This window comes from Struthio camelus, chromosome 4 (assembly GCF_040807025.1).
Source record: "Struthio camelus isolate bStrCam1 chromosome 4, bStrCam1.hap1, whole genome shotgun sequence".
Lineage (NCBI taxonomy): Eukaryota > Metazoa > Chordata > Aves > Struthioniformes > Struthionidae > Struthio > Struthio camelus.
In genome coordinates, this window is record NC_090945.1 from 84,284,123 (window position 1) to 84,305,054 (window position 20,932).

Sequence of the window (20,932 nt, forward strand, 5' to 3'; positions counted from 1 at the left end):
AAAACCAACAAGGCCAATTTGGAAGCATCAAAAAGAGACTTCAAAACAGATAAGTTATCCTTATGAATATGAACTCATTCTAACCAAGCTGCTCAAAAAAAGTATTAAACCTTTTTTGAGAACTCATATCATTTAAAACAAATGTTTGGTCTGCAATTTGGTTAGAACTCTGTGGGTTTAAAAAGCAAGCAAACAACTCTCCCCCAAACCCCCTGCTCCTGATTAATCTAAGCCACGCAAATCAAACTCAGGAAGTACTATTTCTCCAGTAGTCTCATTCCTCTAGGACCTGCATCACCTACTTTTATCAATAGCTCAGCTCTAAGCAGCTAAGAAACTAATGAAACTTCATAAGCCTCTAAGCTGTTGAAAAAGAAAGATTAAGACCAGACCTATACAATAAAAGGCCTCACAGTGTCGGAAAAAATCACATACTGCTTAAATTTATCAACTAAACCTGCTTTTAGCAAGGTCCTTACCAGCATATAATCTTGCACCGTACAATCGATGCTTATACTAGGGCTTTTTAATAGAAAAATTACCAAAGGTATTCCTCCCCCCCCCCCCATCACAAACAAAAGAAAGAAACCCTTCCCTCCCCTTCCACCCCCAAATCCTGGAACCTGTGTTGTTATATTGACAAAAAGCTTCAATGGTTGTCCAGGCTAAACATCTGAATTTGAGTCTTCAGAATTAAACAACTTCCCTTCTTTCACTCTGAAAACATAACAACGTAGATAAGTTGAAAGCCGCACCTGACTTCTTCCCGCAACATTCAAATCACATCTGCGCAAGGTCATTTTCACCAGGGATTCATGCTACTGCAACTGCTGGTCAGCAATAAAACACTCACCATTTGAGAGAGCCAGGAAGCCTGGAAATGCTGTATCATCCAACCCTTCCCAGAACAAGGCTGCGCAACGCAGCACCTAAAACTCTCGTGTCTAGCAAGCCCTCACATTGGTGCCCTCATGTGCTGTAAGCCCTCAGCTAGACAGAAAAGCGGCAGCAAAACGGGGACATTTCTGCAAAGTTCAGCTAACGGAGACGGGGCCAGAGGCAGGCAGAGAGGCTAGGCTAGGCTATTTTTCGGGTCTCACCCGCGACACGAGCGACGTTTAACTTTGTCGTTAACTTTCATCCGCTTGGCAAGGTCTTCCAGGAAAAAAAAAAAAAAACTAGGGGTTTAAAAAATAATAATAAAACAGCCTTTAAGATAATTCAGGACGCGTAACCAGCACACAAAGGACACTGCCGTCCCGCGACCCCTGGCCAAGCGACTCCCCTCGGCTCAGAGCTGCCCTGACCTGACCCAGGGAAACGCGCAGGGTGCCGTCACCAGCGGACCGGCTGCGGGAGACCTGGAAAGCACCGCGCTGTCGCGACACGGCGCGCAAAAGCCGCCTCAACCCCAGCCGAGACACGACCCTGCCCGGCTGGGGAAGCAGCAAACCGGTCGGGAGAAGGGAAACCCCACGGGAAAGCTCTCCCCGGGGCAGGAACCGGCTCCCGGGGCTCTCGCCGCCGCCAGCAGGTCCCGCTTGGGCCCGCTGAGGCGACAAACGCGGGCCGGGCGGGGGTGACACGAGTTGCGTCAGGCCTCAGAGGCCAGGAGGGGGCCGGGTCCTTCACCCTCCTGCCGGGAAGCGCCCCAGGCGGCTCCAGATCCCTGGGATCCACACCCCCCCCACCATGGCAGTACCCCCCCTCAGGCAACCTTCCCCCCCCCCCCGTGGCGGACCCAGATGAAAGCAGGGGCGGACGCAGTTGAGCGCATTCCCCCCCCCCCCCCAACCCCGGAACAGGGCGGGGAGCGGACCGCGAAGGGGAGGGCCGGCCCGCGACCCACCTGCCCTCGCTTGGCCCCGGAGGCGGGTGGCGAAGAAGAGGAGGACGGCGAGGAGCGCGGCCGCTAGGGCGAGCAGCGCCGCGTCCATCCTCTCTCCCGCCCGCCCTCCCTCAGCGCCGCCAGGCCCCGCCCCCGCCCCCACCACCACACAGGCCCGCGGGGGGGGGAGGGGAAGGGGGGGCGGCACTTGGTACGCGCCGCTCCCCGCCCCGCTAAGCCCCCGCGGCCGGGCTGCCCCGCGCGCTGCCTGAAAGGCTGAGTCGGCCGGCTAAGCCCAGCCTGGGGGGAAGGCGGCGCGGCGGGAGGCGGGGAGAAGCGGCAGGCGGAGCGGCGGGCAGCCCGCGCGCGAGGTCCCGGAGGGGGGGGGTTGTCACGTGGGCGCTGCGCGCGCCGGTTCGTAACGGCCGTTAACGGGCGCCGCCTCCGGGCTAGGCGCTGTGTGGGGAGGCGGTGGCGGAGTGAGCGGAGTTAAGTTCGTCATCCTCAAAACAGATCTCTTTCCCCGTGCTGACCTTGAACTGGCTTTGGGTGCTAGTTGGCTGACGTCATAAGCTGACTTGATTTGGTAAAAATACCAAAAATTAACCTCCTTAGAGGTTTTTTTTTTTTTTTTGGTCAGGTTCACAAGCTGCCTCGGTTTATTCGGAGCCAGTGGAAGGTAGGCAGCCCTTGGCTGCAGGTCGGTCATTGCTTTAAGCTGACCTAATGCTGGTGTGCAGCCAAATGGAGGATCTGCCTCCTGTCACTTGCCTTTCACTGGTATAAATGCTCCGTGACTGTGCAGTCAGAGCAGGGGAATCAACGTTTTTATTTGTTGGGTTTTTTTTTTTTCTTGCTAGATCAGAGCAAGTATTGGTGTAAAAGATGCTTGTAAGAACTTGCAGCTGGGGGAGGAGAACGCCCCCCCCCCCTTGCCCCGGACCTTGGATGGATGCCCACTCTTGTGTCTGAAACCGTTTGTTGGGCTCAGCCCCAGTCCTTGTGTGAGAGAGGAGAAAAGTATTCTAGTTTTTACTGGTTTTGACTTGTTCTGTGGTTATAATGTTCTGACTGATCTAGCCCTTTCTTGTTTTGGAGATACCTTCAGTGTGGCCATTTAAAGGGTTGTTGGGAGCTTTTTTTGCAGTGAAATGTTTTAATCAAATTGGGTACTGGAGAATATATTGCATTCGACATACCCCTTGCTCTACAAGCAGCTGTGAAGCTGGCTTCCCTATCAGGCTTGTGGATTTACTTGGTTTAATCACTGTGGAAGACTTGAGAGGTATTCAAACCTTTAAATATGTTGTGCTACGGTGTTTTGGACTAATTGGACATCTAGACATAAAAAATTGTTTTAGCTAATTAGACATCGCTGAGGACTGCTTGGCTGTGTGTGGAACATCATGAACTTGAGACAAATTCAGATGTGACTGCCACAGAACACCCAGCTTTCACAAAGAAATTTGGTGAATTTTAGCATTGCAGAATCAGTGACAGAGAGGGAGATCAAATTCTTTCTTATGGACTTTTTTTGTAATAATAATCTTTCAAAGGTCGTTTTGAGAATCAGTGGCAGTACCCCTTTGTTCATGCTTTGCTCGAACTTTGTTGTCTGTGTTGTGTTTCTGTCTTACCAGGTTAGTCTGTTATTCGCCATGTGGTCAGAAAGGACGTGTCCATTGGTTACTTTTGGAAAGTTACCAGAAACAACAAGGTTGTTGAAGTAACAAGGAAAATTGCACCTATACACAATTAAGGAAAGTTTCAGTTTGTATTTTTTCTGTTGTTGAATGAAGGTATGTTGCTGTTGTTGAATGAAGGTATGTTTCAGACAACGGTTAATTCATATCATGTGTAGTGGTCGGGGTGTTTTTAAAAATAAAAATCTGTATGAATGAAAAATGTCTGTTTTTTCACATTTTCGGCTTGAAATTTGAAAAATAGTGACTCTGATCTAGTGGTTAAAAACAATGTTTTTGGTTATTTTATCTTTCAAATATATATATATATATATATATATATATATATATATTTTTTTTTTAACTAACTTTGATTAGAGATCATCCTAAACATCCTAATAAATATTACAGACTCTTACATTTGATGTTTGAATGACCTTTGCTGTCTGTGGTCCTGTATCAAGTACCTGTTTGCTCTTCAAGTCAGTACCTAAACACTATGGAGAAAGTAGTAAGCGGACACAAGCTAAGTGTGAGATTTTGGAATGTGTTCCGTCTTGTATTGAGCAAATTGCCAAAGCAGTGGGAAACTATGGGGAGTTGTGTTCTCCCAAGGCTGCCTGCGTTTGGAGGTATTTTCAGTATAGCTCAGTCCTGGACGTGTCATGGCAGTCTGGGTGCACGTTGACTTTGTCTTGTAGGCACATGCTGGCACACACCAAACAACAGCTGGAAAGGTGTATCTGGAAAGAATCGTTATTGCTGTAATTTTACAATTTTGTTGTTTGCTTAACTTTGCAGTCATCTGTGCTTTGCTTGGTAGCACTGCTATGGCAGATGTAGGGAGAGTTGATAGCTCTCAGATCCTGTTTTGTCATCATGCAACTAGTGACTGCTCTGTAGCCTGTGCTTATTTCTGCGAGGGGTATGTATTTTATTTGCCTGCACAGCCCCTGCAGCCTTTAATAACGTTATTAAGATAACGTTAGTGATATAATGTCATCCGACCCTCTCTGGGTTGTAGAGGTAGAAGATTAATTTTCCCTGTAGGTGTCACCATTATGCCACGTAGAAACAGCTTAAAATCTAGAGAAGATGAATGACAGGGTATTGGATGCTCAGTTCAGTTTGGTTATGACACCTGCGTCGTCTTTAGAAACATGAGATGTCTTCTCATATTTTACATCCCTTGAGCTGTATTTCTCAGATAGCTTTTTATATTTTCCTAGTTTAGATCTAGAAAACTCCCTCTAGTTTCTTTAGTTAATCAAGCCGATTTCAAAGGATTTTGAAGTTGACTTCCTATCAAGAAACTGGGAAAATGTTTATGAAGTGATAGGGCTACTTGAGAGTTGTGATGAGAGGTGGGTGTTACTGAGTTAAAGGACCACCTGTTGGAGAATAACTCCTCCCACTCAGTCTTGCAAATATTGTGCTACAGTGGGATTGTAGTAGTTCAGAACTTGCAAACCCAAGCAGTTCCTCCAGCCACCTGGGGAGCAGTGCCTGATCCTGATGCGGGGGTTTTTGTGTGTAAATACGTGGCCTTTCAAGTTATTCTTTATTTTAACAAAAGGTCAGATAGCACATTTTCCCAGAAAAAAGCCTCATTGTGTATAGGAATTATATACTTGAGTGAGTGATCACCACTTTGCTGTAATAGCAATGTCCATTAATCCAGCTGGCAACGCAGTCCCAGAGTGTTTGATTCAGTAAGTGTACAGTGGTGCCATGTATTGATGTCCGGTAATGAGACTCTAAGTAGAAGCAATTCAGCTTCATCTGTGCTAATAAACTAAGTGCATCCAGGAACTAAATGAATCCTGGGCCCTGTGGCCAACTGGCAGAAAACGGCCTTCGTGCTTGTCAACTGTCTTGCCTTCCAGAAGAGGGTGGCTCGATGCAAACTGCCTACTGGGAGTTGTTCTTGGACTGTTTTGTGTGCTGAACCATGCCGGGAATTATCTAGGAAAATGCGAATTGGCACAGCCCAAATTCATTCCAGGGAAATTTCTAACAAATTACCCGCTGGGATAAATAGTTTCCAGTGCTTGGGCATGTCTGAATTTACAGTATAGATGTAACGTTCATATAATAGAATAGATTTGTAGGGTGGAATAAGGCAAGTGGTGTGTACCTTCTCCCTGCTGCTTGGATGTGGACCTCTGTTATTCCTCCAAATACTGCTCTATAATGAGCAGAAGTGTTTCTGGACCCGCTCCTTTGTGCCGGTAGATGGAAAAGGTATTCAGCACCTTCCAGGAAGCACCCAGTGAGTTGCAGGATCAGACTCTGGGAGATGTCCACTGTGCCAAAATTGTTGTATACATGTAAAGAACTGGGGATGAATTTTCTAGTTCCAGAACAGTGGGCTCTCTTACGTGCAGAGGTGAACTCCACCCATGGGTGCACCAGGCGATTGCTCAGCACCTCCCCAAAACCTATAAAGAGCCTCAGCTCCCCTCTGAGTTGAAACAGCTCTCACCCTCTGGGCCTGTAGACCTTTCTTGGTCTGCTGAGACCCTGTGCTTGTCTGTTCTCGCTGTTGTACTCTGTTTCGTTGCTTCAAGAGAAATAACATGATTTAGAGTTGCCTAACTTTTAAATTTATGTTAAACAGAAAAATTTAAATAAAAGTAACAAGTATACTCCATCAGGGCAGAGTCTTAGTTCTTGATAGCAAAACTGTGAAGTTTTAGAAGATGTGTGCGAAAACAAGACAAAGGAACATTAGCTTCTGCCTGCGCTGTTCTCTTGTTCTGGAGTTACTGAAGATGTTAAGCTCGGGGCCAATTTGGCAGGGCTCTGCCTCCAGAGCAGAACTGCAGCCTTGGATTTCTCTTCTGTTTGCACCCAGGATATTCTGGTTGCTGCTGAATCCAAGCAAAGCTTTGTGGTCTTGTTGTGGTTAGGCTGAACGGAGAGCATGTTGGAAGTTATCTGAGAAAGACCCCTCTAGGTAGGATATCATGTTTATCTCATCCTTATTTTTCTTTACCCTGAGCAATTCAGGTGATCGCAGTTGTAAGCTACATTGTAGATTGCAAACGGCGTACCGTAAACCTGGTTCTCTCTGTGGCAGTTTCCAGTAGTTTTTGTCTTCTTGCTTTAGAGTTCACCCATGATCCATCAAAACGTGCTGTAGGTGTGAAACAGTTGTGAGGTTTGTCCCACTGTGTTACGTTTTACAAAAGTTAATTTCTGCTCTTGAAGATGTGAATGTCTGATCCAGTTCAGCCACAGCTTCTGTTCTGGGACAGGTATTGCTGGCTGAGTGATGCAGAGAGTGAGACTTAGTGATCAAATAGCAGCAGCCACTTCAGCATAAAAAGCTGGGGCAAGATCTGAAAAAAACCCAGCAGAACTATAAATCTTAAGAGAAATCCAGTGAGGGTAAAGATTCCCTTGAGCAGGTGTTCAGAAGTATTTGGAGATGGAGACTGCTGTGATAATGGGGGATTAAAGGAAAAATATTGCAGAAGTGAAATCCCTAAGAGTGAAATGCAGATGCTTTCCTCCGGCATAGCCACAGAGATGGTGATTTACCTTTTAGGGATGACTCAGCCCCACATAGCGGAGCCCAGCAGACAAGGCGCTGGGTTAGGATGCAAGACTAGTGTGGGTGAGAAGTGATTCACAAACATTTCCTGATGCGCACCAAGGCAAAACCAAAACCTTTCAAAAGCTCTTTGGTGAACAGTGAAACCCTGCAAGATATATGTGTTTGTATGTGCTGTTCCTTAGCCTTGTCTGATTTCATGCAGGGGGCTGTCCCTAGTTAATGCACTAACAACCTGCCTGGTCTAGTCCTGGTGGCTATGACTGCATCTGTGTATGTGAGTGTCTTTCTAAAACTTCATCTGCATCGTTTTCTTCATCTTTTTTGACTATAAATTATACAAGGTGGTTCCTAATCAGAGTTTCTTGGAAAAGGAGGCATTTCCAGAAAATGGGCTGGTTCTTCTAGACCTGCATTTCTGCTGAAATCCATTTTACTGTGTTATTCTTGACCAGCATTGGGTAGCTAATCTGAGTTTAGACCCAGCTTTGGACAGGTTACTTTTCTGTGCCTTGGATTTTGTAGCTGAAAATCAGAGATAAGAATATTATTCTTCACAAACTACTGGGGAGGGCATGCATTATATAAATAGCGGTTTTATTAATGGTCAGGAGTTGCTATTGTTCTGGATATCTTTTTCATACAGTGCTGCTACAATTGGACAGCCCTCCTTTCTTCAGTTTGGCCTACCGAGCTGTTTGTCTAAAGCCTTAATGAGCTTCCTGTATCTTTTCAAAATGTGGGTTGTAACCGCTTCACAAGGCATTAGTTAAGAAGTCTGTCACTGCAGCCCCGGTTTAATTTGATCTGTCCCTTCACTTGTTTCCATTAAAACCCATTTAATTACAAAAGCTATCTTGTTCTCAGGGTAGTCATCTCTATTGGAAATAAATGGGCAACAAAGTCTGTGAATCAGCTGACAACACACGAGAAATGACCAGGAGCCTGATGGTCAGGCCCTCCAGCATGGGGATAGAAATTATTAAGAACTGTTCTTATATCTCGGCATATCCACCAACATGAAGGGAAAAGAAAACCAAAGCTGTCAAAATGCGGTTTAGTTTCTTTGCTGCATGCGGGTAAAAAGAAAAGACTGACAACCTGCCCTGACCTTTACTATGTGTAACCCTGCTGAATGGGGCGCAGTTGCTGTAATGCAGTGATATCTCTGTTAGGTTGTCTCCAGGGACTGATGGGAACTTGCAAATTTAATGTGATTGCTGCTTGAGGTAAGACTTCAGCTATGAAAATATGTTTTTCTAGCCAAGTTACTTAAATCAAGTGTGTTTAGCTGAACTGCGAACTCCATTTAATGTGAATGTTGCTCACCAGGTAACATCTCAGTTTCAGCGTTAGCAGGTTGAGTTGTAGCCTGAATTTCCCATCCAGGTCATAACACGTGAGAAGCCATTTTTACTTGGTCTTGCCTAGAGACTAAACTGTAGTTCTCTGAAATCCTGTCTCTGGGGCAAGATTCCCCTCCTCTAAAGGCTTGTTCCTGCCTTTCTCACCGTCCCTTCACCTGTGCTGTCCCTCTGTGTCTGAGACCACATGGTGAAATGGGACAGGAGCTGATCCTGGCTTGTGATAACCTTTTGTCGCCAAAAAAAGTGTCTGTGGAACAGCAGCCTTAAAATATTGGAAAAACTGAGCTGTAAGGTGATCTGGCATCGCCACCTTCCAGGCATAGACCCCCTAAACTGGGGGCCAAACTAGGTCTGTCAGCCTGAGGGCAACTGTCAGCCTCAGAAGATGGAGCTGCACAAAAATTAAACTCAACCAATAGTATAGTTGTTGTCTGCTTGAGTTCATCTCCATTTCACACTTCTTCAGTGAGGCTGAAGAAGCCCAGGTCTTCTTGCTTCCTACCCTGCTAATGCCAACCTTCTCTGCACTTCTTCATGCTTCTGTCGTTCTGTCTCAAATATGAATGACATAGCCAGATGAGGTCTTGCCTTTTGCTTGGCACCATATAAATGTACTGCTGAAAATGGTCAGGAGGCTGAGGGAGCTGGCTTTTTTCCAGCCTGGAGAAGAGCAGGCTGAAGGACATCTAGTTGCTGTTTTCAACGGCTTAATGAGGGATTATAGACAAGGCAGAGATTGCCTTCCTTAGAGATATTCAAAACTCAGCCACATAAGGCTATGAACAACCAGAGCTAACTCTGAAGTTGGACTTGCTATGAGTGATGGGTTGGACTACACACTTCCGGAGGTCCCTTCCAACCTAAATGTTTCTGTCATTCCACAAATGTCCATGAAATAAAGTAAGGAATTGCACATACAAGAATAGATCAGCCTGAACAGAGTATGTGCAGTCTCCTTATCTGGCTTTGAAATAACACTGTTCGTTTTCAGCAGCTCCTTGCTGATGGCTGGCCAAGAGCTAAGCAAACTGCGTTACTGGCATGGAATATTTGCTTTTCAACTTGAATTGCATGGAATTCATAGATAAGTCTAAGAGCAAGAAGGCTACTTTCATCCCCCCTGCAGCTAATCCAAATAGATTATTTTGCTGGAGGGAGTTGTAGGAGAGCAGGAGAAGACAGGGAGTGTCTTTATTTAAATAAACTAATCTCTAAAACCAAAGCACTTAGCAGGGGCCCAGCAGGATCGGGAGTTTTCAGGAGCTTGCTGGTTCTGCCTTCGTCTCTTGTTTTACACGTCTCAACAGAATTGCCGTCTCTCTCCAACAAGTGGTGTTCCTAGCTAGTATTAATTGGGCAGTGTGGGAAAAATGAGCACAGCAGCGCTCTCTGTTGTACTTGGTCTGTGGATAAATGGGGGAACATAAGACCACCAGGATTGTCAGGCTGGATTAGGCTCACTCATACAGTCTAGTGCCTCGCTTTCTTCAACAGCCAGCACGGCACATTTCCAGGGATAATTGTAAGAGCTGAGCAGAAGGCTTTACAGGGAAAATCAATTCTCTTTTTCCCCTTTTCTCCAAGCATTGCCTCCTTTCCATTCCTGGAAGGGAACTTGCAGGAAAAATCAGGAAAACTTCTATCTCTCTAGAACATTTTGATTCACTAATGGTAATATAGACCCAGAGAGGGTTGTAGGGGCAAGTTGCTGGGGTTTACGCAGGACCGTGGGCTGCAGGAGACAGCCAGGATAAGGCAGCTTGCATCCCATGGGTAGGTGGGAAGAGAGCAGGACTGCTACTTTGCTTTTGACAGGGACTACCAGGAATATTTTGCTGCCTCTGTGCATTTTACATGCGCGGTGTGCATTGTTAGGAAGAGTGCTAGGCAGGGTTTTAGGGGAATGGCAACTTGCAGGTTGGATGCTGAACACAGCATACACATACTGGATTCCTTCCAGTAAGCCTTTTGGTATTGACATCTAATCCTTCAAGAAATCATCGCCTGCTCAGGGGAGGCCCAGGTTTTCTGAGCTAGTCCATGGTGACATCAGAGAGCCCATGGACTCCTGTCCCAGCCCAAGAGGGTAGAAAGCCTGGAGCCTCTGAAACAAGGGCAGGGCAACCCACACACGCTTCATCCCTCAAGAGCAGGCGCAAAAGCCCTTTTGCAGGGCTCCGTCTCCAGCAGAGACTGAGGTGCTCTGAAATGTTCTTTGCTTCAGGCTGCGGACTCTAAAGGAAAAGAAGTAGAACTGGATCCCCTGGAAAGAGAGGCAAAACCAGAAACCCCACAAGAGGGACATGCTGGATTTCATCTGCAAGCTGAAACCAAACAACTAGAGAAGAAGCAATGCATGAGGCTGGGTCCTGGGCTAGTTTAAGGTATGGGTTCACCGCAAAAAACATGGTTAAGGAAAAAAAGTTCTTTATTGAAGAGGCTGGGAACTTGCACTCTTGAATGGGAATTACACAGGACAACACTGACTTTTTGTGAAGAATGGAACTGAAAGCATATCTAAGGCTGGTCCTTCATTTGAGACACTACCATCCATGGTAGACAGCATATTGTCTTTTGGAAAGATAGAGTCCTATTGCCAAAAATGAGAGAGATTGTCTGATCACTGAAAGTGAATTGAGTTGTTTACCAATGGATGCAAAGGTGCCTATATACAGATGTTTTGCAGGGTTGTGTATAGAAGACGGACAAGACAAAACCCCCAAGCCCCGATGAAAGAATCAGTTTTACAGGTTGATTTTTGAATTGCAGCTATTGCCCCCTTTGAGGGGGAGCATGATGGCAGAAGGAAGCTTTTAGGCAGGTCTGGGAGAAAGGCACCATCTTTCAGTATGTTAGCTGACATTTGATCATTTGCAATCACATCAGTCAAATCAAAATAGTAATGGAAACAAAAAAAAGAATGGCACATGAGTTTTTCCTTTTTCATTCCTGACTCCCTCCTCAGAGTCCAGAAGAGAAAGATACATGAGGGTTTTTGATTTTTTTTTTTAACTTTTTTTACTCTGTTCTGTTACATATGGAATGATGTGACACAAGAAAAAGTATCCCTGGCATTGCAACTTCATGTTTTCTGTTTTGTTGAGAAAGAAATGTTTGGTACTGGCAGCCATTAAGTTTTGAGGTGTGGCTTTGTTAACTAGTCATATTCTCACCTTCACACAATCAAGATCGGAAAAGACACTCTTGCAGTAATTTTTTCCAGAATCTGTAATGTTCTGATGCCTGCCCATATTCATATAATATCTGGGCTTTCAGAAGGTTTTTTTTGTTACTTGTTTTCTTTCTCGGTGCGCTATTGTGGAAGTGGAAACAATTGCCTGTCAATGACAATACTAAAGAATAAAGAATACTACTTTCCCTGTCATAGTTTTAAGAAGTAACAAGTCCTTAAGGACTTGATCTCTTGTTTATTATGTGCTGTTGCTGACTGGTGATGACGAGAGTATTTCCATTTGCTTTCATCCAGCTGAAGGCATTCATTTGCTTTCATCCAGCTTTACCTGCTGCTTTGCCTTTTGAAATAAGCTTTCTGCAAGATATTTTCTGTGACACATCTCTGTGGTGAATCTGTTGTTTGTTGTCTAGTAGATCTATTTTCTGATTCGTTCCCTCATCTGGTTGACACTGCCCCACAGTGAATGTTATCACAAGGTGCAAGAAGACGGATGGGAACCTCCTGGATTTAAGCATGATCCAAGAGACTTTTCCAGAAAGCTGGCAGAGGTTTATTTTAAATGCCTGAAAAAATCTGTCATAGCAGGCATGCTGTTCTGTCTGGAAAGTTGGAGAACCCACAAATGGTTTTGCGAGCTTAAAATTCTGTGCTCTGAACGATCATAGGTTTCTCACATCTCGGGCACCAGCAGGCTTCAGTGAGGTATTGTCCGACTTTCCTGTAGCCAAACACAATGACGTAGGAGTGAATGAATAACAGACGCAGGACAGGACTCTGTAGAGCGTCCACCGAGGACGCTGTTCTCAAAGTTGGTCTTGAGATGTCCTGAAACAGAAGCAATCCTTACTGTGTTGTTGGAGAGTCAGCAGACAATGTAAACAGAGCAGCAAGAACAAGGTCTTGGTTGCCTGAGCCGTGTGCTTATTCCAGGTTCTCTATGTGGTTGAGGCAGCACTTATCTTTCTTCTTTGCTTTCAGAGGAGGTCAATGATAAAGCCGTTCAGGACTATCACAAGGATGATGAAGACGAGATCCAAGCTGACAGACGCGTAGCTGGTGAACTTCATGATGAAACTCCCCACAGAACTTGTAGTAGCCAAGCCCACAATGATCTCGTTGCTTACTTTCTCTGCTGTTTTGTTGTACTGAAGGTGAGGGATTTGGAAGTCGATACTGAAGATCTAGCAGCCAGCAAGAATGCTGTTCACGTGCTACCCTTGGTACCTGTAGATGAACTTGGACCAGTGGTGGTTAGGTCTCAGGATCTTTATCAAGTGGAGGAAACTCACATTCTCCCCTGACCAGATGCTGTTCAGCCTTAGCATATGATATGCGTAGAGGAGCATTCTCACCAAAACTGCTGGTGCCGCCGTAAGAGTGCTGGGATCTCTTTGTAGCAACAGAGTAAGAGGTTCACCAGGGCCATGTTGACAGTGATCCTGTGTAAGGGCTGAAGGACTTTTTGCCTGGATTGCTTTACTGATATGTGCAAAGAGGACAACGAGGTCACCTATTGTGCCAGTAAATGCCAAGAGGTAAATGAGGATGGAAATAGGGTTGAATACCATAACTGATGCCTGAAGAGGGCTTCCCTGGCCTTTCCCAGCTGCTTTCAGAACTTCTTCCTCCTTGCCTTGGCTGCTTGCTGCTATTACGTCTGCCTCTTGCTCTTTACAATGTCTTTGTGGTGGCAATGCTGTCAGTTTCTCTCTCAGTGAAGCTGTTACCCTGCTCCCCACCAAGGTGATGCGTATGTTTTGGAAGCTACAGCTCTGCTAGCGCTTGCGCTGTGATTGCTTTGCTCTCTGTGCAGCTGCTCTTACCTCACTCAGAAAGGTCAGGCCGGGTGGACATTCAGTAGGGAGGAACAGGAAGTGTGCTGTGGCTGAAAATGCTGCATATCGAATTAGAGAGGCTTGCAGGTGAGAAGCCCTGCAAGGAGCGGTGAGGTTTGAAGGACTGCCTGGAAACTAATGTTAGCTTGAAACTTGCATTGAGCATTGGGAGGACTGTCCTGCTATGGCCGGTCACTTGGTGCTGGAGATGGCTAGAGAAAGGTCTGGCTTGATGGGGTAGGGAGGTGTGTGTGAAAGTGAAAAAGGAGGGTAATTCTCAGCAAACATTGGGGAAAAAAACGGTACTTAAAAGAGGGTATAACTGAGATATGAAGGTCTGTATCCCAATTCTGGTCCAGACCTCTCTTCCCTCCGCCTCAGTCCGTCCCACCCAGCAGGCACTGAACCTCGTCATACCTCTGAGGCTTGATTTCCTAGTTCCTCAGTGCCATCATGTCTGCACAGGAATGCCTCTCAGAACAGCTGGATCCCTTCACTGTTTGGTATCCAGCAACTAAGCAGATCGGGTGTAGAGCTCCTGCTCTGATCCATGTTACTGGAGCGCATCAGGCACTGTCAGCATGGCTGGCATCAGCATCATCAGACAGTTGACAAGAGGCAGGTGTAGCTGCTTTGTTTAAAAAAATAAAAAAACCTGGTGCAGACACCCACTTGTATTACAAGTCAAGGAGGGAGAACACCTGCCCAAGTTCAAATTGTTCCCATAAAGAAGTTCTCTGACAGCCAGGCTCCAGATACCTCACCACGTAGGTCCACCGGGTAGAGCTGGATGGGGATGCAGGGGTTGGAGTGGGAGAGGGGCTCTGGTTTCCTACAGAAGAGATAGCAGCTTCTGAGTTTCATGCTCCTGTCCAAAATAAAAGTTCAAGCTGCCCAGTTCATGTCCAGCTCTCGCTTCCATGCTCTTTGGGAAAGCATGCCTTCTAGCTGATGTAAGTACAGAAGCTTATTGGAGATGTTCTACTAGGAGGGCAATTTCTGGGTATCATTTGTTGCTACGAGGAGTGTGTGCGTGTGTGAGTGAATAAAATAAACTCTCTGAGAAGAGAGACCAGAATCTGGGACTCCTTTTTACTTTCAGAGTCCTGCAGTACTAATTCATTTAAAGGCAAGATTTCAAATTCAATGGCAATGGGTTTTTTTTCCACATAATATATTAACACTGCAAATTTGTTTCCATTCTAGCAGACTTCTAAAAATCAAACATACATTTATTGTACTGGTTGAAAGTGGAACCATGCTTAACTCTTTTTTTTTTTTTTTTTTTTTTTCCCCTCCAGTGGACAACCCTGAATTTGAGATAAAGACTGATGTTATTTGAGAACATGGGAAGATTCATAGGATCATGAAAACATGGGATGACTGGCTGGGTAGATGAGGGCAGAGCAGTGGATGTTGTCTCCCTGGACTTCAGCAAGGCTTTTGACACTGTCTCCCATCACATCCTCGTAGGTAAGCTCAGGAAGTGTGGGCTAGATGCGTGGACAGTGAGGTGGATTGAGAACTGGCTGGATGGCCGAGCTCAGAGGGTTGTGGTGAATGGCGCAGAGTCAAGTTGGAGGCCTGTGGCTAGCGGTGTCCCCCAGGGGTCAGTCCTGGGTCCAGTCTTGTTCAATATATTCATCGATGACCTGGAGGAAGGGACAGAGTGCACCCTCAGCAAGTTTGCTGATGATCCTAAACTGGGGGGAGAGGCTGACACACCAGAAGACTGTGCTGCCATTCCGAGGGACCTGGACAGGCTGAAGAGGTGGGCGGAGAGGAACCTCGTGAAGTTCCACAAAGGCAAGTGCAAGGTCCTGCACCTAGGGAGAAATAATCCCGTGCACCAGTCCAGGCTGGGGGTTGACCTGCTGGAAAGTAGCTCTGCCGAGAAGGACCTGGGAGTGCTGGTGGACAACAAGTGAAGCATGAGCCAGCAGTGTGCCCTTGTGGCCAAGAAGGCCAATGGTCTGCTGGGGTGCGTTAGGCAGAGTGTTGCCAGCAGGTGGAGGGAGGTTGCCCCTGGTGAGGCCTCCCCTGGAGTACTGTGTCCAGTTCTGGGCTCCCCAGTACAAGAGAGACATAGCATTCCTGGAGAGAGCCCAGCGGAGGGCTACCAAGATGATTAGAGGGCTGGAGCACCTCTCCTATGAAGAAAGGCTGCAAGAGCTGGGATTCTTCAGCTTGGAGAAGACTGAGAGGGGATCTGATCAACGTGTATAAGTCTCTGAAGGGGGAGTGTCAAGAGGATGAGGCCAGCCTGTTCTCCGTGGTGCCCAGCCACAGGACAAGAGGCAGCGGGCAGAAACTGAACCACAGGAAGTTCCACCTAAATCTGAGAACAAACTTCTTGACTGTGAGGGTGACAGAGCATTGGACCAGGTTGCCCAGAGAGGTAGTGGAGTCTCCTTCGCTGGAGATATTCAAAACCCGTCCGGATGCGATCCTGGGCAATATGCTCTAGAGGACCCTGCTGGAGCAGGGAGGTTGGACTGGATGATCTCCAGAGGTCCCTTCCAACCTAAACGATTCTGTGATTCTGTGATTCCTATTCTGTCAAAAAGCTGTTTTCTGTGGCAAACTACGGAAACATTTGTGCCTCCTCTCCCTCTCCGCAGATCTCCTTCATGGAGGGGAATTATTTTCCATAGCATGAAAGGGTTTATTTGCCAGGGACCAGTGATGACTGCCCAGGTTTCATTGTCTTCTCTTTGATTTAATCAGTGTATGATTTGACCGTAGCTTGAAAATTATGGTATTAAACTGTTCCTCTTATTGGATGTCTAGTGGCAGAAGTTATTGGAAGATTTCCGAGATTCATAGAAAGTAGGAATGCAAGGGATGGCTAGGAGCCCATCTATCTGCCCCAAATCAGGATCAGCTCTACCCACTGCATCACTGATATTTATTTGTCCATGTGCTTCAAAGCCTCCAGGAATGGGACTCATGCTCTGTTCCATCCCCTCCAAACTCTTCCAGTGCATCGCTGTCCTTATCACAGTAAGGATTTCCTTAATGTCTGATCTAAATCTTTCTGGGGACAATGTAAGCCCAGTATAATCACTGTTCTGTAATAAATATTCATTCTAATTCTATAGTGAGTAAAGCAGATCATTATTCTTTAATACAATAGAAGAAAGGCATACAGGAGGTCCATTTAATAATAGAGGTGACTGGTATATAAAGCACTGTGATATTATAATTAATATAGGAGTTGCAGTGTGCTAAGGAAACTCCTGGCAACCAAATGAAGGAATGCTATGAAGTTTTACCTTCCTGCAGTTAAAAAGAAAAAAGTCAGCTGAAGTTAACGGAAATTCTGCATGCATAAGAAACACAGGTGGAAGGGAAGATCGGCGTATTTTAATCAAAGTGAAAGGCAAAAAACTAATTCAAATCATTACAAGTGATTGCAGGCTTAATTCCTTCCCCTTATTAGATTCTTCAGTCCTAACCTTACAGTCCTAAGAGATCTCTTCACATTGGAGAGGTAGAAACTTGATTTGTAGACTCACTGACCCCTCGGAGTGAAACAGTAAAGCCATTCACTCTCAACAGGGTGGCTTTCAAGCTGTGTCTTCTGGTAAAGACGATTATGTTGAAACCATCCTTTTTCTGGACCTTGCTGTGGGCAGGGAGAACCTCCCTCTGTGAATGCTTTTATATAGGTGAATCTGAGGTGCTAAATAACCATTATGGATGAAAGGACAAGGAGGAAATTTTGCTCCTGTTCTGAGCTAGATGCAACGGATGGAGAAAACACAGAAATGCAGATCTGTCAATGTTTGGGCTGAGATCAGCCTTTAAATCCCTGCCATTGGTTACCAAACTACTAACCTTTCCTACAGCCTGCTTCCCTGTTGCCCTGACTACATTGATGATATATGAAAGCAAACATAAGGCCGAAGTGTCTCCTACTCTTTGCAGAGCCCAGTGACAGTGCCATAAGCAATGTCAGAAAATGGCATGCAGAGCACACAATATCATCTGAGGCAGCCAAACTGCTCCTGCTGGGAAAGGCAGTTTTGCCAGAGCCAAGAACGTGTTGATGTAGAGGAAATGTCAATGTCCAAAGAGCTTTCACCTTCCCTCATTTCCTTTTGAGTATGTACTGCAGTTTTGGTGCCATTCCATTTCAGTTCTCATCGGATTGTCTTAAAACATCCTTTTGGGTGTTTGATGCCTTAGATGAGAACTTGTTAGTATTGCCAGAATGAAACTCTGGAGCTATCTTTAAATGCATCAGAGTTGGGAAAACTATGTGGTCCTTGAAAAGTGTTGAAACATCTATTTTTCTTCAAGCATGATCAACCACAATGGCAAATTCAAGGTGGCGCTCATTAGCTCGGTTGAGGTTTGTAGCTGATGCTGAGCAGAGCAGCTGGGCCCAACAGCTTCTCTTCTGGACCAACCATGTGGATGTTGGGTGGAGGATGTTTATTTGGGAATGGCTCTCTCTGCTCTTGCTCCAACTTGTTGGGCTGCTGGCCAGCTGAAAGCTGTGTGCCTGGGATGGCCCAAGTGAATGCTTCTTGTCTCTCTGCAGGATTTATTCCTGTGTGCCCAGCACATAGCTTTCGCGTGACGGAGATCTCACATTCAGTGAGCTCGGCAGGCTGATAGTGAGCGTGCTTCTCTCTCTTCGTCATGCCCATTACCTTTCTAGAAACCCATGTCCCTGTTGTGGTTGAGAGCAGACTGGGAGCCCTTCAAGGGGGGCTCTCTGCCTTCCCTACTTTCTGAGAGAGGCCACGAATCAAATGAAACACTAAGCAATGATGTCTGTGTGGAGCAGATAGATAGCTGTTTCGGGGCATAAAAGGAAAGAAAAAAAAAGCAGAAAATTTACTTTGTTTATTTTTTTAAATGTTTTGTTCCCAAAATGTTCTGCTTAAAGAAAAAAAAAAAAGACACATCTATAGTTTTCTTTTCCTTCCTGCTGCACCTTTTTTATCTGCTCTAGAAATGAGTGAAACAAGGGGAAAAATATGAGTAGATGATGGTCTAGAAGGCCCTGATAAGAAGCCCTGATTTACCTTGGTTGTGGCAAGACTCATCCAAAATTCCTACTGAGAGAAAAATGGAAGTGCATTTTTTTCTTTCTTTTTTATTTCTTCATCTCAAAATGGCACAGATGGAGAGGTTTTAACTAGCCAATTCAAATGAATAAGTGGAGGAGAGACCCCATTTTATCCTGGCAGTCCTTCTGGAAATGAGGCCAACTCATTATCCAGAGATCTCCGCATTTCTCATCAGAACAGCCTGTTCTCCCTGCCTCTGCGCATGGCATATTCATCCCCTTCATCTCATACCATTGGCATAGGTTAGTGCTTGGAGGGAGACACCCTTGGAAAGTTGCAGTCTCAGCACAGCTAAATCTCACAGCTTTATCTCAAGCCTTAAAATATTTATATATATTTGTATTTGCAAAAAATCTCTGCAAACAATTTTATTTTTCAGCCCACCCATCCATCTTCCTCATTGCCAGGAAACATCCAACCCTGCAGGATTCGGCCAAAAAGAAATAGGAATGTACTGACATCTTTTCGGGGATATGTTTGTTGTTTTAGGATTTGCATTTCAACAGAAAAGCAAAAGTAACCCTGAGAAGTGGAGCTGAAAGTGAGCTTGTGTTCCCAGCAGGTAAATACTGAAAAGTCATTTTACCTTTGCTCAGCCTTGTCCCACAGCATCTGCAAGGTGGGGTCAGGACTCGCATTGTAGTGGCACTGCCAGCCGCTGTACCTGAGTCTCCAATGCCATCATCAGCAATACCTGCTGAGCAGGAAAGGATGGCTTGGAGATTTTCCCCGAGGTGGATTTTGCTGCCATCCTGCGGTCACTGCTTTTTGAAGCTGCTGAAATGGTCTCAAGGCAGCAGTATGATGATCTCCATGCTGCAGCAGGTCTTGCAGTGAGATGGTTGTCTTCATCCCTGCTAGGAGCTGTGCAAACTCCCACAGACAAAGCACAGAGTAGTGAAAAGCAAGACAAAGTGAAAAACAGGGTGATTGCTCTTCCTTGCTCCTCATAAAACACAAGGAAATAAAGAACCAGATACTGAAAAGGTGCTTAATCACCCTGAGGCACCTATGAAAATCCCCACGGGACCCTGTTTTCATCTGTAGGTGCCTAAAACCTTTATAAATCTACCCCCAGATTTTTAAAGGACTCAAGCAGGAAGACTGAGGGGCTTTAGAGAAGGGGCTCATCTTGCTCTGACAGCTGCTGCAGCTTGCCTGAAGAGAGTCTGGACTCTACCTGCCTCAGTTTCCCCACATGTAAAATGGGGGTGGTAAAACCTGCCATGGAAGGATGTTGCGGGAATTCATTTGCTCCTGGCTCTTTAGCACCTCAGCAGTCCCTGGTTAAAGCTCAGTCTGCAATGGCCAAACTGCCCAGGGCAGTGTTTGCTCTGAAACCACAGGCTTGCAATGCCTACTGAGTTCCCAGGGAACCTGGACACCCACGACTGTGCCACAGATGCCTTCACAGCCTAGATGTCACCTTGGGTTGTGGTAACCCTTGGGTGCATCCACACCGTGTACTTGCAGCTGTGAGATATGGTTTCATACTGGTACCCTCTTCATCTGGAGGGGAACAGGACTCTACCAGGTCTTGCAAAACAAGACCTTCCAAAATGCTCAGGTGGGAGCATGTGAAGATTATTTCCATAACGAGCATCAGTGAAGCTGGACAGATCAGGTTAGGAGCTCAGCCTCTGCTGTGCCTGGGATACCGTGGACTGTCACTTGCATCCTCTGTTCTTTGATGCAGTGGGAAGCAGAGGTCTCAGGAACTGAGTGTGGCTGGGCTGTTTGCTCTTTGCAGTGAGCCTTGCTCAGATCATGTCCATGCCAGGGCTTCACGTGCTAGCTTGTAATTTTCTTGGGGCGTGGAGTGCTTCTGTGTGGAGCAGAAAGCAGGGAGAACAGAGGGTTTCCCACTGTTGTGGGAAACACATTAAAACTCTAGTGAAATAGGGGCAAATCTGATCTGTGCAGGGAAGCGTGGCCGTGCTCAGCTCTGCAGATCTCTGCTTTCTTCTGTGTCAAGGTGAAAAAATCTCTCTTGGGGCAGAGAGAGTAGTTGGGCTCAGCAACTGACTCTTCTAGTCCCAGGCACTGCAAGCTGGTCTCTAGGGATGCTCCGGGGCTGCAGTCTCTCTGTGGCCGTTCCCTTGATGTCGCTGTCCTTCACAGAAGCCTCCCAGCTTCTGGCTGTGCAGAAGGCGAGGCTGGGGCTGGCTTAGCCCCTCTCTCTCCTGAGAGCTGCAGAGAGCCTGCCGCACTCGTGCCCATCCTCCTGCCAAAGTCCTCTGCCGAACTCACCTGCAGCCCTCCCTCCCAGCCAAAGCCTTTGTATCCTTCGTCAGGGTCTCCAGCTTCCGCTCTCTCCCTCAGGGTTCCTGGGTGGCTCCCACTCTTGTCACCATTACCCCTGTTTTCTGGCTCCTCTGGCT

General features: G+C 46.3%; 1 protein-coding gene and 1 long non-coding RNA gene across 2 annotated transcripts in view; one reads left to right on the forward strand and one right to left on the reverse strand.

Annotated features, from left to right (window-relative positions):
* Positions 1 to 2,008, reverse strand: part of DDRGK1 (DDRGK domain containing 1) — a 43,685-nt gene extending 41,677 nt beyond the window's left edge. Inside the window, exon 1 of the mRNA XM_068943797.1 lies at positions 1,850 to 2,008. Within this exon, the coding sequence (XP_068799898.1) occupies positions 1,850 to 1,937 (88 nt within the window). The 5' untranslated portion in view covers positions 1,938 to 2,008. The remainder of the gene's footprint in view (positions 1 to 1,849) is intronic.
* Positions 2,009 to 2,196: 188 nt separating this feature from the next.
* Positions 2,197 to 18,287, forward strand: LOC104148601 (uncharacterized). Its single transcript, XR_695166.2, has 3 exons — positions 2,197 to 2,414; positions 3,469 to 3,651; positions 14,769 to 18,287. It is a non-coding gene; the product is annotated as an uncharacterized lncRNA (long non-coding RNA).
* Positions 18,288 to 20,932: the final 2,645 nt, after the last annotated feature.